Source organism: Curcuma longa, chromosome 16 (assembly GCF_044706935.1).
Source record: "Curcuma longa cultivar G26 ecotype Majalengka, Jawa Barat chromosome 16, ITB_CL_G26_1.1, whole genome shotgun sequence".
NCBI classification, from domain to species: Eukaryota; Viridiplantae; Streptophyta; class Magnoliopsida; order Zingiberales; family Zingiberaceae; genus Curcuma; species Curcuma longa.
Genome location: NC_133876.1, coordinates 7,674,495 through 7,693,591, shown reverse-complemented (window position 1 = coordinate 7,693,591; position 19,097 = coordinate 7,674,495). Strand labels below are relative to the sequence as shown.

Sequence of the window (19,097 nt, the reverse complement as noted above, 5' to 3'; positions counted from 1 at the left end):
GCTAACTATGCGTTTGGGCCAAATAATCAATGCATCTCCAGATATAGAAGAATTCTATCTACTTGTATATATTTTGTCGACATGGCTCGAACATCATCATCGTCGTCAAGTCATGCTTGTCCCAAACAAGATGGATCTGTTACACATTTACTAGATCTGTAATTTTATGGCTGCAATCTTGATGTCCACACTACAACAAAAATGACTTTCTGCAGCGCGTCATCCGCAGCGCACATCATAGGCGCGCCGTTAATAGTTGCTTTGACGGTGCGCCCAATAAAATGCGCTGCGGATAATATCATATTTTTATCAACCACAGCGTACAATAATAATACGCTGTTAAAAATACTTTTAACAGCGCACATTATGTGCTGTTAAAATTATTTTTGACAGCGCATATTGTGCGCTGTTAAAAGTATATTAATGTTATTTTATTAAAAAAAATACGGTAATACCTTTTCCCCCATCCAACCTTAGATTTCTCTCGCGCTTTTTCCCATCCGCTTAGGTTTCCTCTCGCGCTCAGCCTCCATCCGCTTAGGTTTCCTCTCGCCCCCATCCTGTCGCTCGGCTCTCTCAAAATGTTTCACGAATCCCTTCTTTTAAACTCGCGTTGCGCCTCCAGATCTCGCTCTCGCTCTCGCTCACTGCACTTGCGGCGAATAGGAGAGATAGATGGAGGAAAGGCTGACAGCAATCGACGAAGAGAAAATTGCCATCAAGGACGAAGAAGCGGTATTGGAGGAGTTCGAGGGAGGAGGGATCGAAGCCGAAAGTTGAGCTGCTGCAAGGGATAACAAAGTTTGTACTGCCACTATGGGCGATCACGACTCCAATACCGAGATCTCCTTCGTAGGGAGGTTTGCCAGCAGCGCCATCACCGCCTACTTTGCCGAGGTAAGTCATCGGGCGATCGTGCACTTGTTCCATCTCGCTTTTAGGGTTCTTACGCGTTTGATCTTCACGATTGTTTCCTGCTCGATGATTGGAAAAGCTGGGGATCATAGATTAGGTTGAAGTTGTTAGCTTTCTTCTTGATCATAATGATTTTTTTTCGTGTTTTGTATTTATTTCAGATCTGCACTATCCCTCTGGACACCGCAAAAGTCAGGCTTGCTGAAGCAAGCATCTGCGGATGCCGCAGCCATGCCGAAGTACAGAGGAATGCTGGGCACTGTCGCAACCATTGCAAGGGAGGAAGGTGCAACGGCACTCTGGAAAGGCATTGTTCCCGGGCTGCATCGTCAATGTGTTTTTGGAGGGCTCCGAATCGGGTTGTATGATCCTGTAAGCCTCAAATGTATTTTGTATATTGCTGGATGCTTCACTTTTGTTGTTCTGTGTCTGGTACAAGATTCTATTTTGCTTGTATTTTCAGGTTAAAAATTTCTAGGTTGGTGAGAATCATGTGGGAGATATTCCTTTGTCTAAGAAAATTCTTGCTGGACTCACAACTGGTGTGTTTGAGTAAATGGAGAATCCGATTCAGTTATCATATTGCTTTGAATAACTGCTTCACAAATAGCCAAATAGACTAGACGAGTGATATCTTTCTTCTCTGCTATACACACTTGTTTTCGCATCTATTGTTTTTATAACTATCAGTTGTAGGATTAAGTATCTTTTTTCACTCTAAGTATCGAAGTTCAAGGTTTGTTGTTCTCTGAATTTACCTCTTCTTTTTTTCTTTTCATTGTAGCATTTTGTCCTAGAGGAGAATATGTTGGAGATTACTGAAAACTGTCAAATATGCGCACTACTTAAGGCTATCTCTTCTTGGTTACTTCTTCAGAATTATCAATAGCCAGTTGATTTTTCTTTTGTAGAATTCAGTTCAAAGCAGATATAGTAACTTCTTCACCAGACATATCTCAAATAGAACTCAGCTCTGATGTGGAGTTTGTTTTACTAGCTTCCGATGGTCTATGGGACTATATGAAAAGGTTTGTATGGCTGAAGATTTTGGTTACTATATTAACTGGCTTTTTTAATTCTGCAAGATTAAATGGATTGTAATTCATCTTTTGGTAACTTTTCATTAATTAATTGTTTGTGTATTTGAACTTAATGCCTGAGAAGTAATGCATGATACTATGCTTGTGAATCTCCTTCCATTTCTAACTAGATCAAGCAATTGATTATTCAGCTCAGAAGCAGTATCTTTTGTCAGAGATCAGCTGCGCCAGCATGGTGACGTTCAGGTGCATTATTGTTATCTCAATTATAGTTACCTGGTATTGCTCGTGGTTTGTGTATATTAGTAAGTTCCACACTCTATTTTGTTTCAGATAACTTGTGAAGCTCTAGCGCGTGCTGCTCTGGTATCTTTACTTCATGATACTTGTTGTTATAAGTATATTTCAGTTTTGACTAAGATGCTGTCTGGCCAACCTTTTTATTCTGCAGGAACGACAATCACAAGACAACATAAGCATAATTATAGCCGACTTGGGGTAATTAATCCTGTTTTGTAATCCACTTGGCTTTTGCTTGTAATGTCCTTGCAAATCCGCAAGTACCATACAATTATTTGACCTCTGATTTCAAATTTAGGTGAAAACATGAAAGACTAGAATTTTTCACTGCAAACAACTATTTTCTATAACTTAATTTGCAAGCCAAGATAACATGCTAATGATGAGAATTAATTGAAAGGTAAATGGAAACTGGTAGCACAACTTCACTTGCCTTTGAAAGGAAAATATATATGCGCGCTACGGATAACATATTTGCGCGCTGTGAAAAGTCATTTTTGTTGTAGTGCCATAATTGTATATATATGCTTTGTGCCACATTATTAATTACAGTACTCGTCTAATTCTTAAATTGAACTTTTCTGTACATGTGCCTCATCCATAGGCGCTCTATTAGAACTTACAATTACCTATATATATTATATCTTTTATTTGAACTATGGTGTGGGCTAGCTGTAGTTCAATATTAACTGAGTCGCTGAAACTTCAATTGCACTTGGTTTTCAATAATCGTTAATTACATCTTAAAAGATATATATTCTCATTTGGTGTTAATCTATATATATTCTAGCTAGTATGGGTTGGTGCACATCTCAACTGGAGATCTTCTGCGATCAGAAGTTGCTGCAGAGACAGCTAGAGATTGGAAAGAAGGCAAAAGAATTAATTCATGGATATATAATGGGATATATCGATGCTTGTCCCAGATGAAATAGTTACAAATATATGTATACTCTTAAGCTTCTTGCACCTTTGCATTTCATTCCAAAGACTTCTAACTGAACTGTTTTCATGGTCAGATGGTTTTATCACGGCTGTCACGAAATGATGTGAGAGAGAAAGGATGGCTCCTCCTTGATGGGTATCCGAGGAGTTCATCGCAAGCAGAGAGCTAGCTAGCCTTGAAGGGGTGAAAATAAGACATCACTGATGTGTTCATTCTCCTAGATGCATGTATGTCATTTGTGGTCATAATATTTGTATTTTTTTACTAGATAAAATTAACTCCTGATCATTTAATACAATCTCATTGATGCATGGAAAATAAATATGCTTTCAGTAATCCATATTTAATTGGTTTTGTGGAAGATCTTGGCTTCTCATGTGTTGAGCCTTGCAATGGGAAGGACATTTTTTTTTTATCTAAAACGTGATAATTTTAATTTATCTACCTTACAAATAATATGGTATTCCTAATTATCAAAGTGTAGTATCTGAATTTGCAATCCAATTTTCGATCCAAGTTCTTGTATCTGCATATATAATGGTTAATGACACAACTTAAAATGGTAAAAAAATTAGAAAGATAGTAGTAACGTGACATGACACAGGGCGTATACCAACATTTGGATTTTCTCTTAATTAAAAGCATAGGTGAGGATAGAAGCATGATTAGTACTGACAATTAATTAAAAGGTAATTTTTATTTTTTATATTTTTTAAAAGACATGCTAATAATTTAATGAGTCTAAAATTTCATGGAAAATATAAACTGATTACACAACATTATTTGTTAGAAAGAATCTTTCCACAAATATAGTCATCAAACAAACAGAGAAGTGGGTGCATGGGTTGTTACAGAACTTTGTTTATATATATATATTCACAGATAGATATGTAAAACATTTATGACCAAATACTGCATTCCTGCTTCCTAGCTAGCTAGTTTCTAGCATATATATTTCATGGAGTTAAGTCAGTCAGAGATTTAGTTAATTTTGCACAATGAGCTAGATTTATTTCAGACATGTGGATGTATAGGTATTTGTAAATTTAATTGATTTCAAATTTGTATATTACCTGCTGAATGCTAGCTCTGTAACAACACTCAAGGCCTAACAGGCTTGATTTTTCACATACTTCTACTGTTAACATTCAGTCAGTCAGGTTCCTGATGAAATTAAATTCTAATCGACAGATGCATCGGAAGATTAAGGCTGGCTGGACCCAGTTACTGGAAATTAAGATCTTTATATAAAAATCTACAAAAAAATTTCCATGGCTCCGGAAACCCTAGCTTTAATTTCCCGCACAGTGCAGCAATACGGGCTGGGCCCCGAGTCCACTCCGACAGGAAACCCTAGCCGACTTCCTCTCTCTCTTAACCTACTTAAACGATCGATCGACCCTCTCCTCAATCACACATCTCCCCGTCTCCTCTCCTCACAAATCTCCGCCTCCCCGTCTCCTCTCCTCACAAATCTCCGCCTCCTCGTCTCCTATGCCTAGAAACAACGCCGCTGCCGATGCTGCTGCCGCGGCAGAGTCCTCCGCTCGAGTCGCGGCTGAAGTGAGAGCAACGGCGGCGCGCTTTGCTGCCGCTCCTGAATGGAGAGCAGTGTCGGCGCGCTTTGGTGCCGCTCCTGAATGGACAGCAGTGTCTGCCGCGGTGGCCGCTGCTGCCAATGACGTGTCTGTTAACAACCCCGTGGCTGCTGCTGCCACGGCAGCGTCTACAGCTGCTGCCGCGGCGGCAGACGCCGCCGCTGCTGCTACCGGCGCGCCTGCTGCCGCTACCAGCGCGCGTGCTACCGCCGAGCAGTCTGTCAACAACCCCGCGGCTGCTGCCGATGTTGCTGTCGTTGCTGTCGCTGACGAGCGGCTTAGAACTTACGAAGATTAAGAAGATGAAGATTACGAAGAAGATTACGAAGATGAATAAATAATGAATAATTGTCTCGCACTTTTTGTTTTTACTCGCAATTTGGATTTGTTTAAGGAAGATGAATAAATAATGAATAGTTGTCTCGCAAGCAATTTGGATTTGTTTAAGGAACTCGCTAGAATATCAAACATTAAAGTTTGAGTAGTATTTTCTTTATGGTTGTTTCTTAAAAATTTTTCCAATCACTTACATATTCTTTTCCGATTCTAATCATATCAAGTCTTCCTCGCTTTCTCTTAATCTCGACGACCATGATTGCGATGATCGATGATGATCATTCATCACCTCGACGACCTCGAAGCACAGGCATCTTGTAGACATTGATGAAGCACAGGCATCTTGTAGACATTGATTTACTCTCTGGAGCAAAACAAAAGGATTTTTTATAACAGTTAGGATGATGGCATCTAGGACAGATTTAAACATGCACAAAAGAGCAGAAACTCACACCAATTTCATCAAGAAGATAGTGTTCAATTATGCAAAAATTAAACAAGCTTCTAAATGATAAAAGTATCACTTTTTAAAGCAAGTGAACAACAATTGCAATATAAGTATTTACTATTAAATTGGTTCCTCTGAGAAATTCTACCTAGAACCCATTTATGTAATTGTCAATTTGCACAAATTATTGGAAATAAATCACTTAATTGTTTTCTAAAACTACAGAAGTGAGAAAAAGTAATAAATTGAAGATTATTATTTCACAATCAACTTTTCTCTACAAGTCAAAATTTCTTCAGAGAAATCTTAAAAATAAGACCCGCTAGCAATCAATTTAGTTTTATACCTAACAATACTCCTCCATTTTCTAAAATGCATAATCTATTTTGAAATGATCACTACGTCAAATTAATCATAATGTTCCTGAAACAATGTAATTTTATCACTTTCTGATATTTCCCATAAATCCAAAAAAGTGCAAGGCTTGCTTTTGATGGATAAGCATAAAATATCATTCAGTAGGTATTAATATGAAGTTGGAGCAGGACTAGCATAGCACAATTCATCATGAAATCTCAAGATAAAATTATCAGTCTACGAAAATAAAGAGAAAAATTATAAAATCATATTTACAAGGAATGTTGACAGCTTCCTATAAAAACAATTATAAATTCCTGAAAATATCAATATTCAAGACCTAACCAACATGAACTCACTACATGCCCAGCCAACCTAAACATAAGAAGATTAATGACAAAGTTTGCCCATGTTGATTCAAAGATGAAACCACTTGTAGACTGCCCGCCGAGCAATGGAATAAATCTAATTAGTCGTGGAATGTATTGAAGGAGGACTGTGACACGTAAAAGATTTTTGGCATAATTTGCTTTTGAAGATCCCATATAACTTGGTAGCACTGCTAATATCATTATCTTCATAACATGAAAGACAAAATGAGTGTACATGAATAGCCAATAAATTTGAAGATTAGACATCAAGACATATTTACATCATTCTGTGTAGGAATTTCAACTGAAGTTCCATAAATAGTCTGAAAGAAGCCTCTTAACCATGTTAGAAACAAGCTCCAAAAAAAAAAGCATAAGCTTATTATGATCTGCTATTCAAAAACTTATTTGCATGTTTATTTTGGGTAATGTAAAAAGACTCAAACACTAATTTATACATCTATTATTAGAGTAACATACACAAAAGAGATTGTGAGTGCCAGAGACCTAATTGTAAATACTACTACTAGGACCTACTTGTACATACTATATAACAAGGTGTAAAGGATAATTATTGATGAATAATAAACATAGGTAAAGGTACCAGAGTATCAAATCTAAGCCTTTCTCGTCGTTGTAATACCTGAGCCTTTCTCATCCCAATGATTCCACATGGTACAAGTATAAAGGGTAAGTTTTCATTGATGAATAAGAAATATAGGTAGAAGAGACCACTTGGGATATCAAGTCTTAATAATTTCCCCATCATAATATCGTGACACACTTCTCCTGCTTGCAATTCAATTGTTCACAGCGAGCATCTCCTGCTTGCAAACCAATCGAGCACCCATCCATTGGTAGCAAAAGTGCCCCCCATTGAGCAACATTATCAGACACTTAGCTTCCACCAACTATCTTGAGGGCATCACACCATCTTGATCCATCAGTAAAAGCAGCAATCCACAACATTAGCTCTCAACTCTGACCACCTCCTTTCCATACAGAACCAAAAAGACAGTAGCCCAGTTGCATCAAGTAAAGCAAGTTAACTCAGCCTTGCATTGACAACAAGCACTAAAGCAAGTTTTTACCAAAAAGCAGTTCCTGATGAGTCAACACTGCCAGAATTAAGAGACATTCGCCAAAAATTGCCCAAGGATGATGATTAGAGAAACGAGAAAAAAAAACAACTAACGAACAAAAACCACAATTTTCCCTTTTACTTAGAAACCCACATCAGTTTGCTACCAAACCAGTCAGAACCACTACACATCAATGTTACTTTGCATCCACTTCAACGAAGACATTTTTTTTAAAAAAAAATACCAAACTAAAAAAACGAATTTAAAGGGGGAAACAATTTAAGAACCATAGTCAAAAAGAATCATCGTTTTAAGCACAACACTCCTTCACAAAATCCCACCTGTGGCCATAGCAACATCTTTCTATCCATCTACTTTATAACTAGTACATTAAGCAATAGAAACAACAAGGAAATCGAGAAGGGCAAGCTCCGGTGATCCCGATACAAACCTCGCGGCGACCTAGCAGCATAGGATGTGAGGATACCAATCGCCCCACCGCGGGTACAGATACATTATATCGAGGATCAGCGTAGGTGAAACTCCGGGGCATCTCCTACCAAAGGAGGCGCCTCTCCATTGACTTGAGGCGGGCAGGGACTCAGGCTGCGTTTGGTTTGAGGGACACGAGAGACAGTGACAGAAATACAAAAATACAGAAGACAGTAGAGACAGTGACAGAATATAAATTGTATCTGTCTCATATTTGGTAATACAAAATACAAGAACAGAATCTCTCACTTAAAAGACTAAGTTACCCTTCCTAACCCTATACCTAAAACAAAACTTTACCATCGTCTATTCGTCATCTTCCGCGTCCCTTCTCTCCTTCGTCTATTCGTCCTCCGCACCGCCTTCTTCCCTCCGCACCGCCTCGCCTTCAAGCTTCGATCGCCTCCTTCGCACCGCCCCCGCCCCGCTTTCGATCGTGTCCTCCGCACCGCCTTCAAGCTTCGATCGCGTCCTCCACACCGCCTTCAAGCTTCAACGATCGCACATCTGCAGTCTACACCGCCGTCAGCGAGGCGGCAAAAGCGACGGCGACGCGGCCGGCGGCTCCGCTCCGGTGGCCCTCCGCATCATGCACCGCAGCCTCACATTTGCCCCATCTTCCCCTGCCGAGTGCTATTGCCGCAGTCGGTTTTCAGTTTGGTGATTTTTAGGTATCTTAGATTTTTTCTTTCTTTCTGCTTGGTCATTGCTAATCATCCTCAGTGCATCTTACACTAAAAGTATTCTACATCAATAGAAAGTATCTTTATTCCATTCTGCAACTCTTTTCATGGGGTGGATCAAGTGATTGTTGAGTGTTGACTTTTTCTGAGTTAGGCATCTTAATTGATGAATAATTAGTTTCTTGCTTGCTTTTGCTGCACTTGTTTCTCGGCGATATTGCCTTTATTAGCATATATATTGGTTGGTGATGTATTGATCCTTACTGCTCAAGTTTTTGAGGCAAATGATTAGCTAAACAACATTAATATGGAACACAAGGTAAGCTTTATATTGCGCATGTATTATAATTCACCTTCAATTGGTGAGTATCCTGTTTTGAAGCATGATTCTTTGTTGAGGTGTGACAACTGTGGTAATGGTTTTATCCTCTTTTTGTACAAAAGTGGTAATGGTTTTAAACTTCCCCTCTGAAGCGGTGGGGCAGTTCATGGCTTCCAGGTATGTCTTAAACTTTCTTCCTTCTCACCGAATTTTTTTGGACTGATCGGCGAGTTGCAGATCAATGGACTTCATTGTTGTCGATGAGTTGCAGTTGCAGATCTTCATCTTCGTTGGTGTCCAGGAGTTCATGGAGGTGTGGTTGTGGGGACCAGCCGATTCTACTCAAATCTAATAGCAACGCAAATCCAGGGAGAAGATTTTGGAGGTGCCCTAATTGGAATGTAAGTTGTTTCTTCCATCGCACCAAAGTGGAATCCATTTTTAGCTCTTCAACCAAATTGCTTGGTAGCGTTTATGTTTGTGATCGTTGCAGACCTCGAATAGCTGTAATTTCTTTAACTGGGCCGACAAGAAAGAAAAATCAGACACTATTACAGCTGATATATCTCATTCAGCCATTGCATCAGATGTGTTACACGAAGAATCGAGACGAAAGATCATGAAACTAAAGAAAAAGCTAGATGCTGAGAGGAGGAAATCAAATGGTCTTGTGCTGGCTACTGTGGTTTCATGGGCAGTGACTGTTTTTACTCTTCTGTATTGTATTAGTGGTAGGGGTTAATATTCTGTCGATAGGCAAGCTTTTGATATATGTATTAGTAGTAGGGGTTAAATGTGGTTAGACAACTGATGCTGATGCAAAATGATAATATCTGTTTTTGATAATTTGACAAACGGCAATGCTAGAATGCTAATATCTGTTTTTGATAATTTGACAAACGACAAACTATAATTTGTTTGATGCCTGTTTGTTGCTATTATTCTTCTCCAGGCAACGTAGAGGGCTTACATATCCTTGCTATTAAACTTGGTTTGGAGTGAAGCTTGCTTCTGTTGAATGCTCTACTCGAAATGTATGTGAATTGCAACAACTTGAGCACTATGATTGGTGGATATGTCCAACACAAGAAGCCATATGAGGCTCTCAAATTGTTCAATTGGATGGTCATGCACACGCATGTTTGTCCTTCTCGATCTATTTTGATTAATGTGATTCTTGCATGTGCAGAGTTATGTGCAAAGTTTCCTTGGCCTACTGCAGTGACACCCAAGTTTTTCTCATGGACTGCAATACCCGATGAGTGGAACTGGGCAGTTGCTTTATCGTTTTGGAGTTTGGATAGCAAAGGATTTGAGTAACAACTCGATACAGTATTTGAATTGATGGAATAATCCCATCTCTCCAAGCTGAAATTAGATGGTCTTGAATCATTGTGCATTGGAGGCATGGCCATTGTGCTCCCATTGAACGAACGAACATGGTTATTGACATTACTGTTTGTGATTGCATCATGCAGCGGAGTGGCATTATTACCAAAAGGGGCTAGTATTGGCAATGAACTAGTAGGATCATTGGTTGAACCTAGAAGCACCCTGCCATGAACCATCACCAGATCTACTGTTAGAAGTAAACTGGGAAATATCTTGAAGGTCAAAATCAAGAAGGTCTGAACTTGAGGGAGACATTTTGACCGAGTAATTGTGCAATCCTTCTGATTGATTGTGCTGCTTATTAGCCTGAACTAACAGAGGGTTGGCAGTGCCAATAGGAAAAGAATTGCTTTTAGGACCAACAGCAATTCCAACATCAGAAAAGCCAGCAGGTAATTAGTTCCATGCAACAAATTCATTTGGTGGTTGCCTGGTGCTATGGTCCCTTGAATCCTTCCTAAATCAGTGTTACAAGGATTGCTTGTGCTTTTGTGCATTCCACCAAGCTGAACCGTTGGGGAAGGCAGTAGCCCCTGCATTGCTAGAGTCGATGAACTGTTCATTCTACCAAGAACTCCAATTGATTGAAGAGATCCTACGGTTCGTAGTTGTCTCGATCCCCTAATTGCATAGTAATTTCTGAAACTATTCAAAGAAGCCATATTTAGGTACGATGAGTTTCTAGCTCCTACAGCTGCAACCATGCTAGCTTGTTGGCCTGCCACTGCACTGAGCCTCTTCAAATAGAGCCTATATTTCTGCAATCATGAAATGCAAATGTAACCGAAACCATCAAAGACAGGCAAACAAAAACCATAACTCACAGAAGAGTGAATAACAATCCATGAGTTCTTTGTGCTCAACTGACAATATATCCATTTGATTCATAAGAGCATCACAATGTGGACTTTAAAAGCATCACACGCTTGATTAATGCATTAAATTCATAAGGGCAACATAAACATATACCCATTTGAGTGACAAAATAAAGTCAAATTTTTAGTCACATTAACTATAAAACTTGACACTACTTAGTAAGTACATCCAAAGTTAGACTAATTATGAACATGACTTATCCAAAATAGCATAATTGATAGTGAACATGACTAACTATGGATTATAGCTCTAGCAAATGCACGCCTTTGGTTCTCAGTTAAACTCCAAAAGGTTATCTGCAATTGAGGATTCTGCGAGAACTTAAGCCCCACTAGAACTACTTCATCATCGTTGAAGCCAAGATCTTGCAGGGTTTCACCAAGCTTCACCTCCTCATTAATCCCTGCCATAGCTTTGGCAAGAACTTGGACATGCTTTCCCTGTTGCTCCACAGCAAACCTCACAGTTTGAGCCAACTCTTGGAAGATCTCAAATTCTTTTTCCTTTTTTTTGTTGAAGTAAATTTCCGTTGAATTCCTTCACTTGATGAAGCCATTGATGCATTAGTTTGAAGTGGAGAGTTAGTTTGAAGTGGAGGGTCACTTTCAAACATATCAACATCATTGACAACATCATTGAAGTGGAGAGTTATTTCTTCATTCTCTGTATCTAGCTGCTCAGCTGCATCATTTCCACTAATGGCATAACTTCCTGTTGCTCTATCCTTTCCAAATATTGTCCCCAAACGAGTGAAAAGTGGAAATGGTTTCCCGGGAGTGTAGAACCTCAGTGGATGTTGCTGCAAAAAAAATATGCAAAACATAAGTGAGAAATAAGATGCATGCATGTATATCTTGCAAACATAGTCATAATAGTATATCAAACCTTAATCCAGAGCTCTAGAACTTGTTTGCTATCCACTTCCACAGTTTGTTTCTCATCATTCCATCCAAACCCACTACAAGCAAGCATGTCTGAAGCTGATTGGTATTTCTCTTTCAGCCTTTTTTGTTTGTTCTTACAATGTTTAGCTGTAAACCCAGATCCAGGGAATTTTTCATTCATTTTTATAGCAAGCTTTGGAAAAACACCTGGTTTAAATTGTCCAGCATCACCTCGCTGCCCTTCTATAACCATCTCCTCCATGAAACCAACAAATGCAAGTGTTTCCTCGTCTGTCCATGTGCGTTTGCTATCCATTTCTTGTTATTCTTTGCACAAATATTTCACAAACGATTTATCAACTAGTCAGCAACTATTTCAAACATATTATTAAGAAATATAACAGTAAACTAAATCCAATAACAAAAAATAAAACAGTTATTGCAAAGTGTGCTAGTTTATTACAATTTTAAATTTCAACTAAATATCAAAATGCAGTACGATTCCTTCTCCACTCTTCGAACATTTCAATTGCTAGGGTCTCCCGCCGTTGAGTCCATTCATTGCTACTTTCTACACTTTCAATCACCTCGACATTGGAAAAATCCTCTCCTACAGGCATATGCTCAGGTTCAATGGTTGTGTTTTCTTCAGGATCACTATCCATATTCATTCGTATAAAATTTTGAAGCAGACAACATGCAATGATAATCCGATTTTGTGTCTTAATTGGATAAAATGAAGGGCTCCTCAAAATGGTCCATCTCTTCTTAAGCAACCCAAAACAGCGTTCAATTATGTTCCTAGCTGAGGAGTGCTTCTTGTTAAAGTACTCTTGATAATTTTGAGGTGCACGCGAACCTTGAGCCCATTCTTGCACGTGATATCGAGTACCTCTATATGGTGCTAGGAAACCCTGACCATTTGTGTAACCAGCATCAACTAAATAATAACTACCTACAAATCAAAAGAAAATTATTATATACAGTAGTTAATATATATAATCAGTAATATAATATTATTTGTTTTTTGACATACCAAGTGGTATTTGGAGGCTATTACGTCGTCCAATAGCGTCTCGTAGTATTCTCGAATCAGATGCTGATCCTTCCCAACCACTAAGCACATAAACAAAATTCATATCTCGGTTGCATACTCCCAAGACATTTGTAGAAATTCTACCCTTTCTTGTTCGAAATCTTGGTTTATCTGCTTCGGGGACAGAAACATCTATGTACGTGCCATCTAATGCTCCTAGACAACCCTATAATAAAGAAATATCAGGTTTTATAGCGAATGGTAATGACTCAACAACTTAGATATATTGAAGTTACCTTAAACCATTTCCACCTCGGATCAACGCAACCCTCTGGAACAGGTTCAGCCTTGGCAAATAAAAGGCTTTGCACACGTATGATAGAGTACAAGACCCTGTTAAAATATCTACTAATAGTTTCCCCTGACCTATAGAACCTAACTTGTAAGCTGCGATTCTTTTTATGATGACCTAGTATGATTAAAAATATTATAATTTGCTCAGCTATGCTTACTCGACCATCTTCAGTTAACCCACCTTTAACTTTAAGCAGCTCACACAATATGGCAAATGCATTTACATTCATCCTTAACTCCCAAATGCAATTCCTATCACCCACTCCAATAATACGCTCAAGTGCATCTCGTCTGAGCGAGACACTAGTAATCCTTTGACTGAGTGTCAAAGAATTATTACGACTTATTCTCTTCTTGGTGTATACAAACATAGTAATTAAAACAATTAGCATCAATGTGTCGATCTGAAATCTCATCATTAAATAGGAAGCAACAGATTGTTTAATTTGCTCCATACTGTCCATTCCTTCCTATGAAACAACAAAATTCAGATACAAAAGATCAGATGTATGCCCTTTCACAACCGATAAAACAATATAGATGAAACCAAGACACACTACTGGAATGTGTTCTGAAATAAAGTTTAGAAAAGAACCTGAAGTCTCTGCCACCTGATTCGGAGCGGTGCTCACTCGCCCCCTTCCTTCCTACCACCTGATTCTTATGTAATGAAATGATCTGGCCTCTACTTAAATTTGAGGTTAGAGGAGAGCAGTAGGCGGAAGGTTTAGGGACCAGACCAGTAGGCGAAAGACGAAGAGAGGCGGAAGGTGCCTTTGACGGGTACACGGGCATGACTAGTAGGACCAGAAAGACCAGTAGGCGAACGGGACCAGACCAGTAGGCGAAAGATGAAGAGAGGCGGAAGACACGAACGAGACCAGACCAGTAGGCGAAAGACGAAGAGAGGCGGAAGGCATGAAAGGGACCAGTAGGCGAAAGACGAAGAGAGGCAGAAGGTGCCTTTGACGGGTACACGGGCGTGACTTCCTGCAAACGGCGGAAGGTGCCTTTGACAGCTGCGCCTTCCTTTGACGGCGGTGGTGGAGGGTGCGAACGGCGGCGGTGGAGGGTGCGAACGGCTCTGCGTGAAGTAATGAAGTTGCGGTGCAAGACCGAGTGTTTTGTGGGTAAAATGAAAATTTAATTTCTCTGTCTCCGTGCAAGTTGCGGTGTCTCCAGTTTTAGGATGGACACAAATTTGGGCTGCATGGCGACAGATAAAAAATTAAATTTTTTTATCTGTCTCTCAAAATCAAACGGGGACAGAGACAAAAAATCTAACACTGTCTCTATATTTATGTCCTGTCCCTCATTTCCAAACGAGGCCTTAATGTTCGAGGGCACCATCGGTGTCACGTGCTCCGGTTTGTCGCCCCACCCATCCCATCCGCTATCGCCCAAGCCACGGAGGCACAAGGCGCACTCCTCGCCGGCCTTCCCTTCCCCTACATTGCCTCTATCGACGCCTTCGATGCCGGACGGTGGCCCATATTCTCTAGCAGCGCTAGCTCCAGTGAGAAACAACCCAAATCCCCCACCCGTAGATCGACTGCAAGGTTAGGTCAAGCCTTGGGCCGACATCATCGCCGCCGGCTGTTGCATTCTCAGAATCCGCTCAAAGAAGGAAGCTCACGTCGCTCTCCTCCATCGATGCAGATCGATCGAAATGGAAGTAATTTGAAAATCGAGCCGAGGAAGTAAGCGACCAGAGGGCGAAATCATGACTTTTTTTTAAGGAATGGTTAAATGTTGGGCCCATGGGCAACGCAGCCCATTACAACGAACGAATGAACGAAGAAGGCGGCGGGACCATTAAAAATGACTCTTCATTTACCAATGTTCGCTTGTCCTTGACGGCGGAAGGTGGCGGAGGAGGAGGAGGAGGTGACGGTCGAGGGAGGGGGAGCTTGACCTCCACATCTCCCTCCTACCGTTTCCTTCCGATCTCGTTCCATTCCGAGCATGGATGCGCCGAAGCTCCCGATCCGCCCTTCCTCCGCCCGTTTCTTCCCATTCATATCCAGGAGTCCAGCATCCACCCATAATCCCTACCGACGAGGCATTTGGATCTCTGTTTGTTTCTTATCTGTCGCCTTTCTTCTCGTCTGCCTCGTTGTCTCCTCCCGCAGCTCGACTTCTCGATTTGGGATTGTTATCGACGCCGGGAGCTCCGGCACCCGGATCCACATATTCTCCTCCAAGGGAGTAAGGGGTGGCGTTCCTTTGCTTGATTTGAAGTCGATGGCGGTGATGCGGAAGACGCCCGGGCTGTCATCTTACTTAGGGGACCCGGAGCTCTCCGGGGAGTCCTTGGTGGAGCTGTTGGAGTTCGCTAAGGAGAAAGTGCCGATGGACTGGCACAAGGTCACGGAAGTTAGGCTAATGGCAACAGCGGGCTTGAGAATGGTCGAAGTGGGACTGAGGGAAAGGATTTTGGAGTCTTGCAGGAGGGTCCTGAGATTGTCAAGCTTTCAATTCAAAGACGATTGGGCGACTGTGATACCGGGTTCGTAAATTATTTCTTTCTGTGAATACTGTCATCATCCCCTCTTAGCTACTGTATGGAAAAATCAATAAATTTTTAGCTTTTGGTTTGTTAGATATTGGTTACTCTTCATGATATCTGATAAAAATATGTTATTTTACTCTGTATCTGGTCGCTCTATATAATTCTATTAAAAATCTTCATGAATTTATAGTCAATGTTATGGTCACAGGTTCTGATGAAGGTGTGTATGCTTGGGTTGCTGCCAATTATGCACTTGGAACTTTGGGAGGTGATCCTGAGAACACTACTGGGATACTTGAGCTTGGTGGAGCATCAGCACAGGTTAATTCTTGTTCCTATGGCATGAAGATGATCTCAGTCCATTTTGCACATATGTTTGTCACTCTGTAACATGGACCCATTTAGATTTTAGGAAATTATCAACATATCATTGCTGTTTGGATGTATTGTTTCTTGCAGAAAATATCTTGAGATGTGATATGATGTCAACTTTATTTATGCACGTAGGATGACAATTGAGCTGAACCAACTTGATCTTTAGCTTGTTTCAACTGTAAATTCAACTTTAAGCATCAGGCTCAATCCATCCTTGTTTATTACTAGATGTCCTTGATGTTGAGACTTGATCAATGTCATAGCTCAAATATTATATTATAATTCAATTTAAGATCTATCTCATATCAATCTCAAGGAAGTGGTTAGCAACCATAATTTCTCTAGACTTTCAAATATCACTAAGATCATAATAAGTTTGTGATGGAGACAAGTGGCAGTCTCCTCTAAAGATTATAAACAACTTTAATTTGGAAAATGATGAGTCTATTTGAGAAATAATATAAGCTTCAACAATTCCAAGGTTTGAAAACCAAAGTTTGGAAGTCCAAGAGTGCACTATAAAGTCTAGCAATTCCAATGTTTTACAATTTCCAATTTTTGGGAATTAAAATGCAAATTAAAAGTTTTTACGAGTTCTCTATGTTTTCTATGTTAAAAAGTTCATTTAGTAGTATAAATATGTATTGTTGTATTACTGGAAGAATATGATGATAGTAAGTTAATTTTTAATATTTTGTTTTAGATTGTGTTATGCCTAGGATTCCTTAGGTGTGATGCCTAAGTTTTTATAACCTTTCTATACTTCCTACTCCACAAAACCTTCAAACAATCAAGCTCTCTCATTTTAGATTCGTGCTTCATAAACCTACAAATGATCTTGTGTTGCATCAGTTTGTCTTACTAACCTTATAAATATGTTTGCTCAAGAGCTAATAATGAACTTAAGCACATGCTTATAATTAAAGTAATTTTAAGATTGTAATTAGTATGTTTATATGCTCATCTACGAGGCTTTCAAAATCTTGTATGTTTGTTTGTTTATCTAAGTTTATTTGTGGTGGGTAGAGTGTTGGGCAAGTGTAAAGCAACACAAAAGAAGTTATTGTGGTGCAAATACTACTATAAGTACTATTAGGTGATGTTCTACTATATAATAAAATGGGGAAAATATACATAGTTAAGATATGTTAAGGTGTTATTTATATGTTTAAAGGCAACCAATATATTCCATAGTTAGACAAATTGAACCAATTAAAATTTAAAGGCATGAATAGAGGTAAAGACAACTCTCATTTAATTTTACTAATATTTGATAAAGACCACTTACGCATTTTACAGACTTATTTCCATGTAATGAAATATTGGTAGCAGTTAGATGCTACTAAATTTTGCTAGAGTTAGTATCAAGAGAGTCTGAGAATACTATTTTTCTTCACTTCATTTATTGGAGGGAAAGAATTTGATAAATTTAACAATCCATGGATATCCATTGCAGTTCAACTTCTCATGGAATCAATATTTTGATTTTACTCTAGGTAACTGGTTCACTGCTGATGTTTTTTTTATCTTTAGGTGACGTTTGTTTCAAATGAAGCATTGCCCCCTGAATTTTCCCATGTGCTGACACTTGGGAATACCACATATAAACTCTATAGTAATAGCTTTCTCCATTTTGGCCAGGTAATTTCTGCAAAATGGTATATTCCCTTCTGTGGATTATTATCTTGTTCTTCAGTATACTGCAGAATCTTATATTCAGTTATTTCACTCCAACCAAGTATTTTCCTGATTTTAACTGGATCTATTGTTGAACTGTTCCATGACCTAGATCATCATAGTTCATTATATTTTCCTGCTTTTGTCCTAAGAAAAGATCAGCTCTATGCATTAGTGCAACATTGTTGATTCTCATTGCAAACGTTTTCTGTGTCATTTAAGTCCATTATACTTCATTGTGCCTTCTCTTTATCATATATTTATCCTAAGAAAAATATCAACTTTAGATATATTGGCAAATAGTGATTGCTTTCCAGAAAAAATATTTATTGTGCATATGACTCAACCCATTCTCTGGCATGCCATCACGCAGAATGTTGCCCATGAGTCTCTTCAAAAAATGCTCAACTCAAGTGACCTAAAATCATGTAAGTAATCATCTTTCTCATAATATTTGTTGTTGAAATGGTGTTACTGTTTGTATATCAACTAGCAAACAGATTATATGCAATTTCTAGTAGTTATTAAAGTAAAAGAGATGGCAAAGCATTAAGGTAAAATAGACAACTAAGTATCTTGACTGCACATTAGTTTGTGGATATCATTCCTGGCAATGCAATGATGTCAAATAACTTGGCGTTGTTTACTAAGGAAACTTGGTTATCATTGTCAGTGTGTGTGTGTATTAAAAAAACATGCAAAGGATAGAAGTTTACCATTTTTCATTTTGTTTATTTTATTAGAGTGGATACCATGTTATCCTTATGAAACTATGAGCCTCCTAATGCACATGGGAAGAAGTTGATCGTATTATGCCTTAGCTGAGTGATACATGAAGATTGTTAGTGTAAATATGTAATGAGGTTCCTGTTTGAGTGTAATTCTAGATAGGGCTTCTCAGGTTTTAGTATCTTATTGCCTACCTTCTTAGATTATGATGTAATTAGGTTGTCTAATAATTGAGTTAGACGCAGCTTTTTATTGTTGTGACTATTGTTGTTTGCCTAATGGCTATAATTATGTAAGATACTCTCCTTTTTCTTTCTAATTTTTTGATCATGAAATTATGTTGCTTTTACTGAAAGAATAACTATAACATAT

The 19,097-nt window shown here is 39.0% G+C and overlaps 2 protein-coding genes across 2 annotated transcripts; both read left to right on the top strand.

Annotated features, from left to right (window-relative positions):
- The first annotated feature begins 1,146 nt into the window (after positions 1-1,146).
- Positions 1,147-2,457, top strand: LOC141846985 (putative protein phosphatase 2C 5). Its single transcript, XM_074734996.1, has 6 exons — positions 1,147-1,287; positions 1,394-1,467; positions 1,827-1,943; positions 2,147-2,201; positions 2,289-2,321; positions 2,407-2,457. The coding sequence occupies exons 1-6, from the start codon at positions 1,147-1,149 to the stop codon at positions 2,455-2,457; spliced, it is 471 nt and encodes a 156-aa protein (XP_074591097.1).
- A 12,852-nt stretch (positions 2,458-15,309) lies between these two features.
- LOC141846984 (putative apyrase 6) lies at positions 15,310-18,432 on the top strand. The gene is made up of 4 exons (XM_074734995.1): positions 15,310-15,941; positions 16,153-16,265; positions 17,853-17,960; positions 18,370-18,432. The coding sequence occupies exons 1-4, from the start codon at positions 15,398-15,400 to the stop codon at positions 18,430-18,432; spliced, it is 828 nt and encodes a 275-aa protein (XP_074591096.1). The 5' UTR covers positions 15,310-15,397.
- Positions 18,433-19,097: the final 665 nt, after the last annotated feature.

Bases quoted from the DNA above. Each gene is read 5' to 3' on its own strand.
- LOC141846985 (XM_074734996.1), top strand. From the start codon at position 1,147: ATGCCGAAGTACAGAGGAATGCTGGGCACTGTCGCAACCATTGCAAGG. The intron at 1,944-2,146 runs GTTTGTATGGCT...TTGATTATTCAG, and splicing joins CTATGGGACTATATGAAAAG to CTCAGAAGCAGTATCTTTTG. The intron at 2,202-2,288 runs GTGCATTATTGT...ATTTTGTTTCAG, and splicing joins GCCAGCATGGTGACGTTCAG to ATAACTTGTGAAGCTCTAGC.
- LOC141846984 (XM_074734995.1), top strand. From the start codon at position 15,398: ATGGATGCGCCGAAGCTCCCGATCCGCCCTTCCTCCGCCCGTTTCTTC. The intron at 15,942-16,152 runs GTTCGTAAATTA...TTATGGTCACAG, and splicing joins TTGGGCGACTGTGATACCGG to GTTCTGATGAAGGTGTGTAT. The intron at 16,266-17,852 runs GTTAATTCTTGT...TTTTATCTTTAG, and splicing joins TTGGTGGAGCATCAGCACAG to GTGACGTTTGTTTCAAATGA.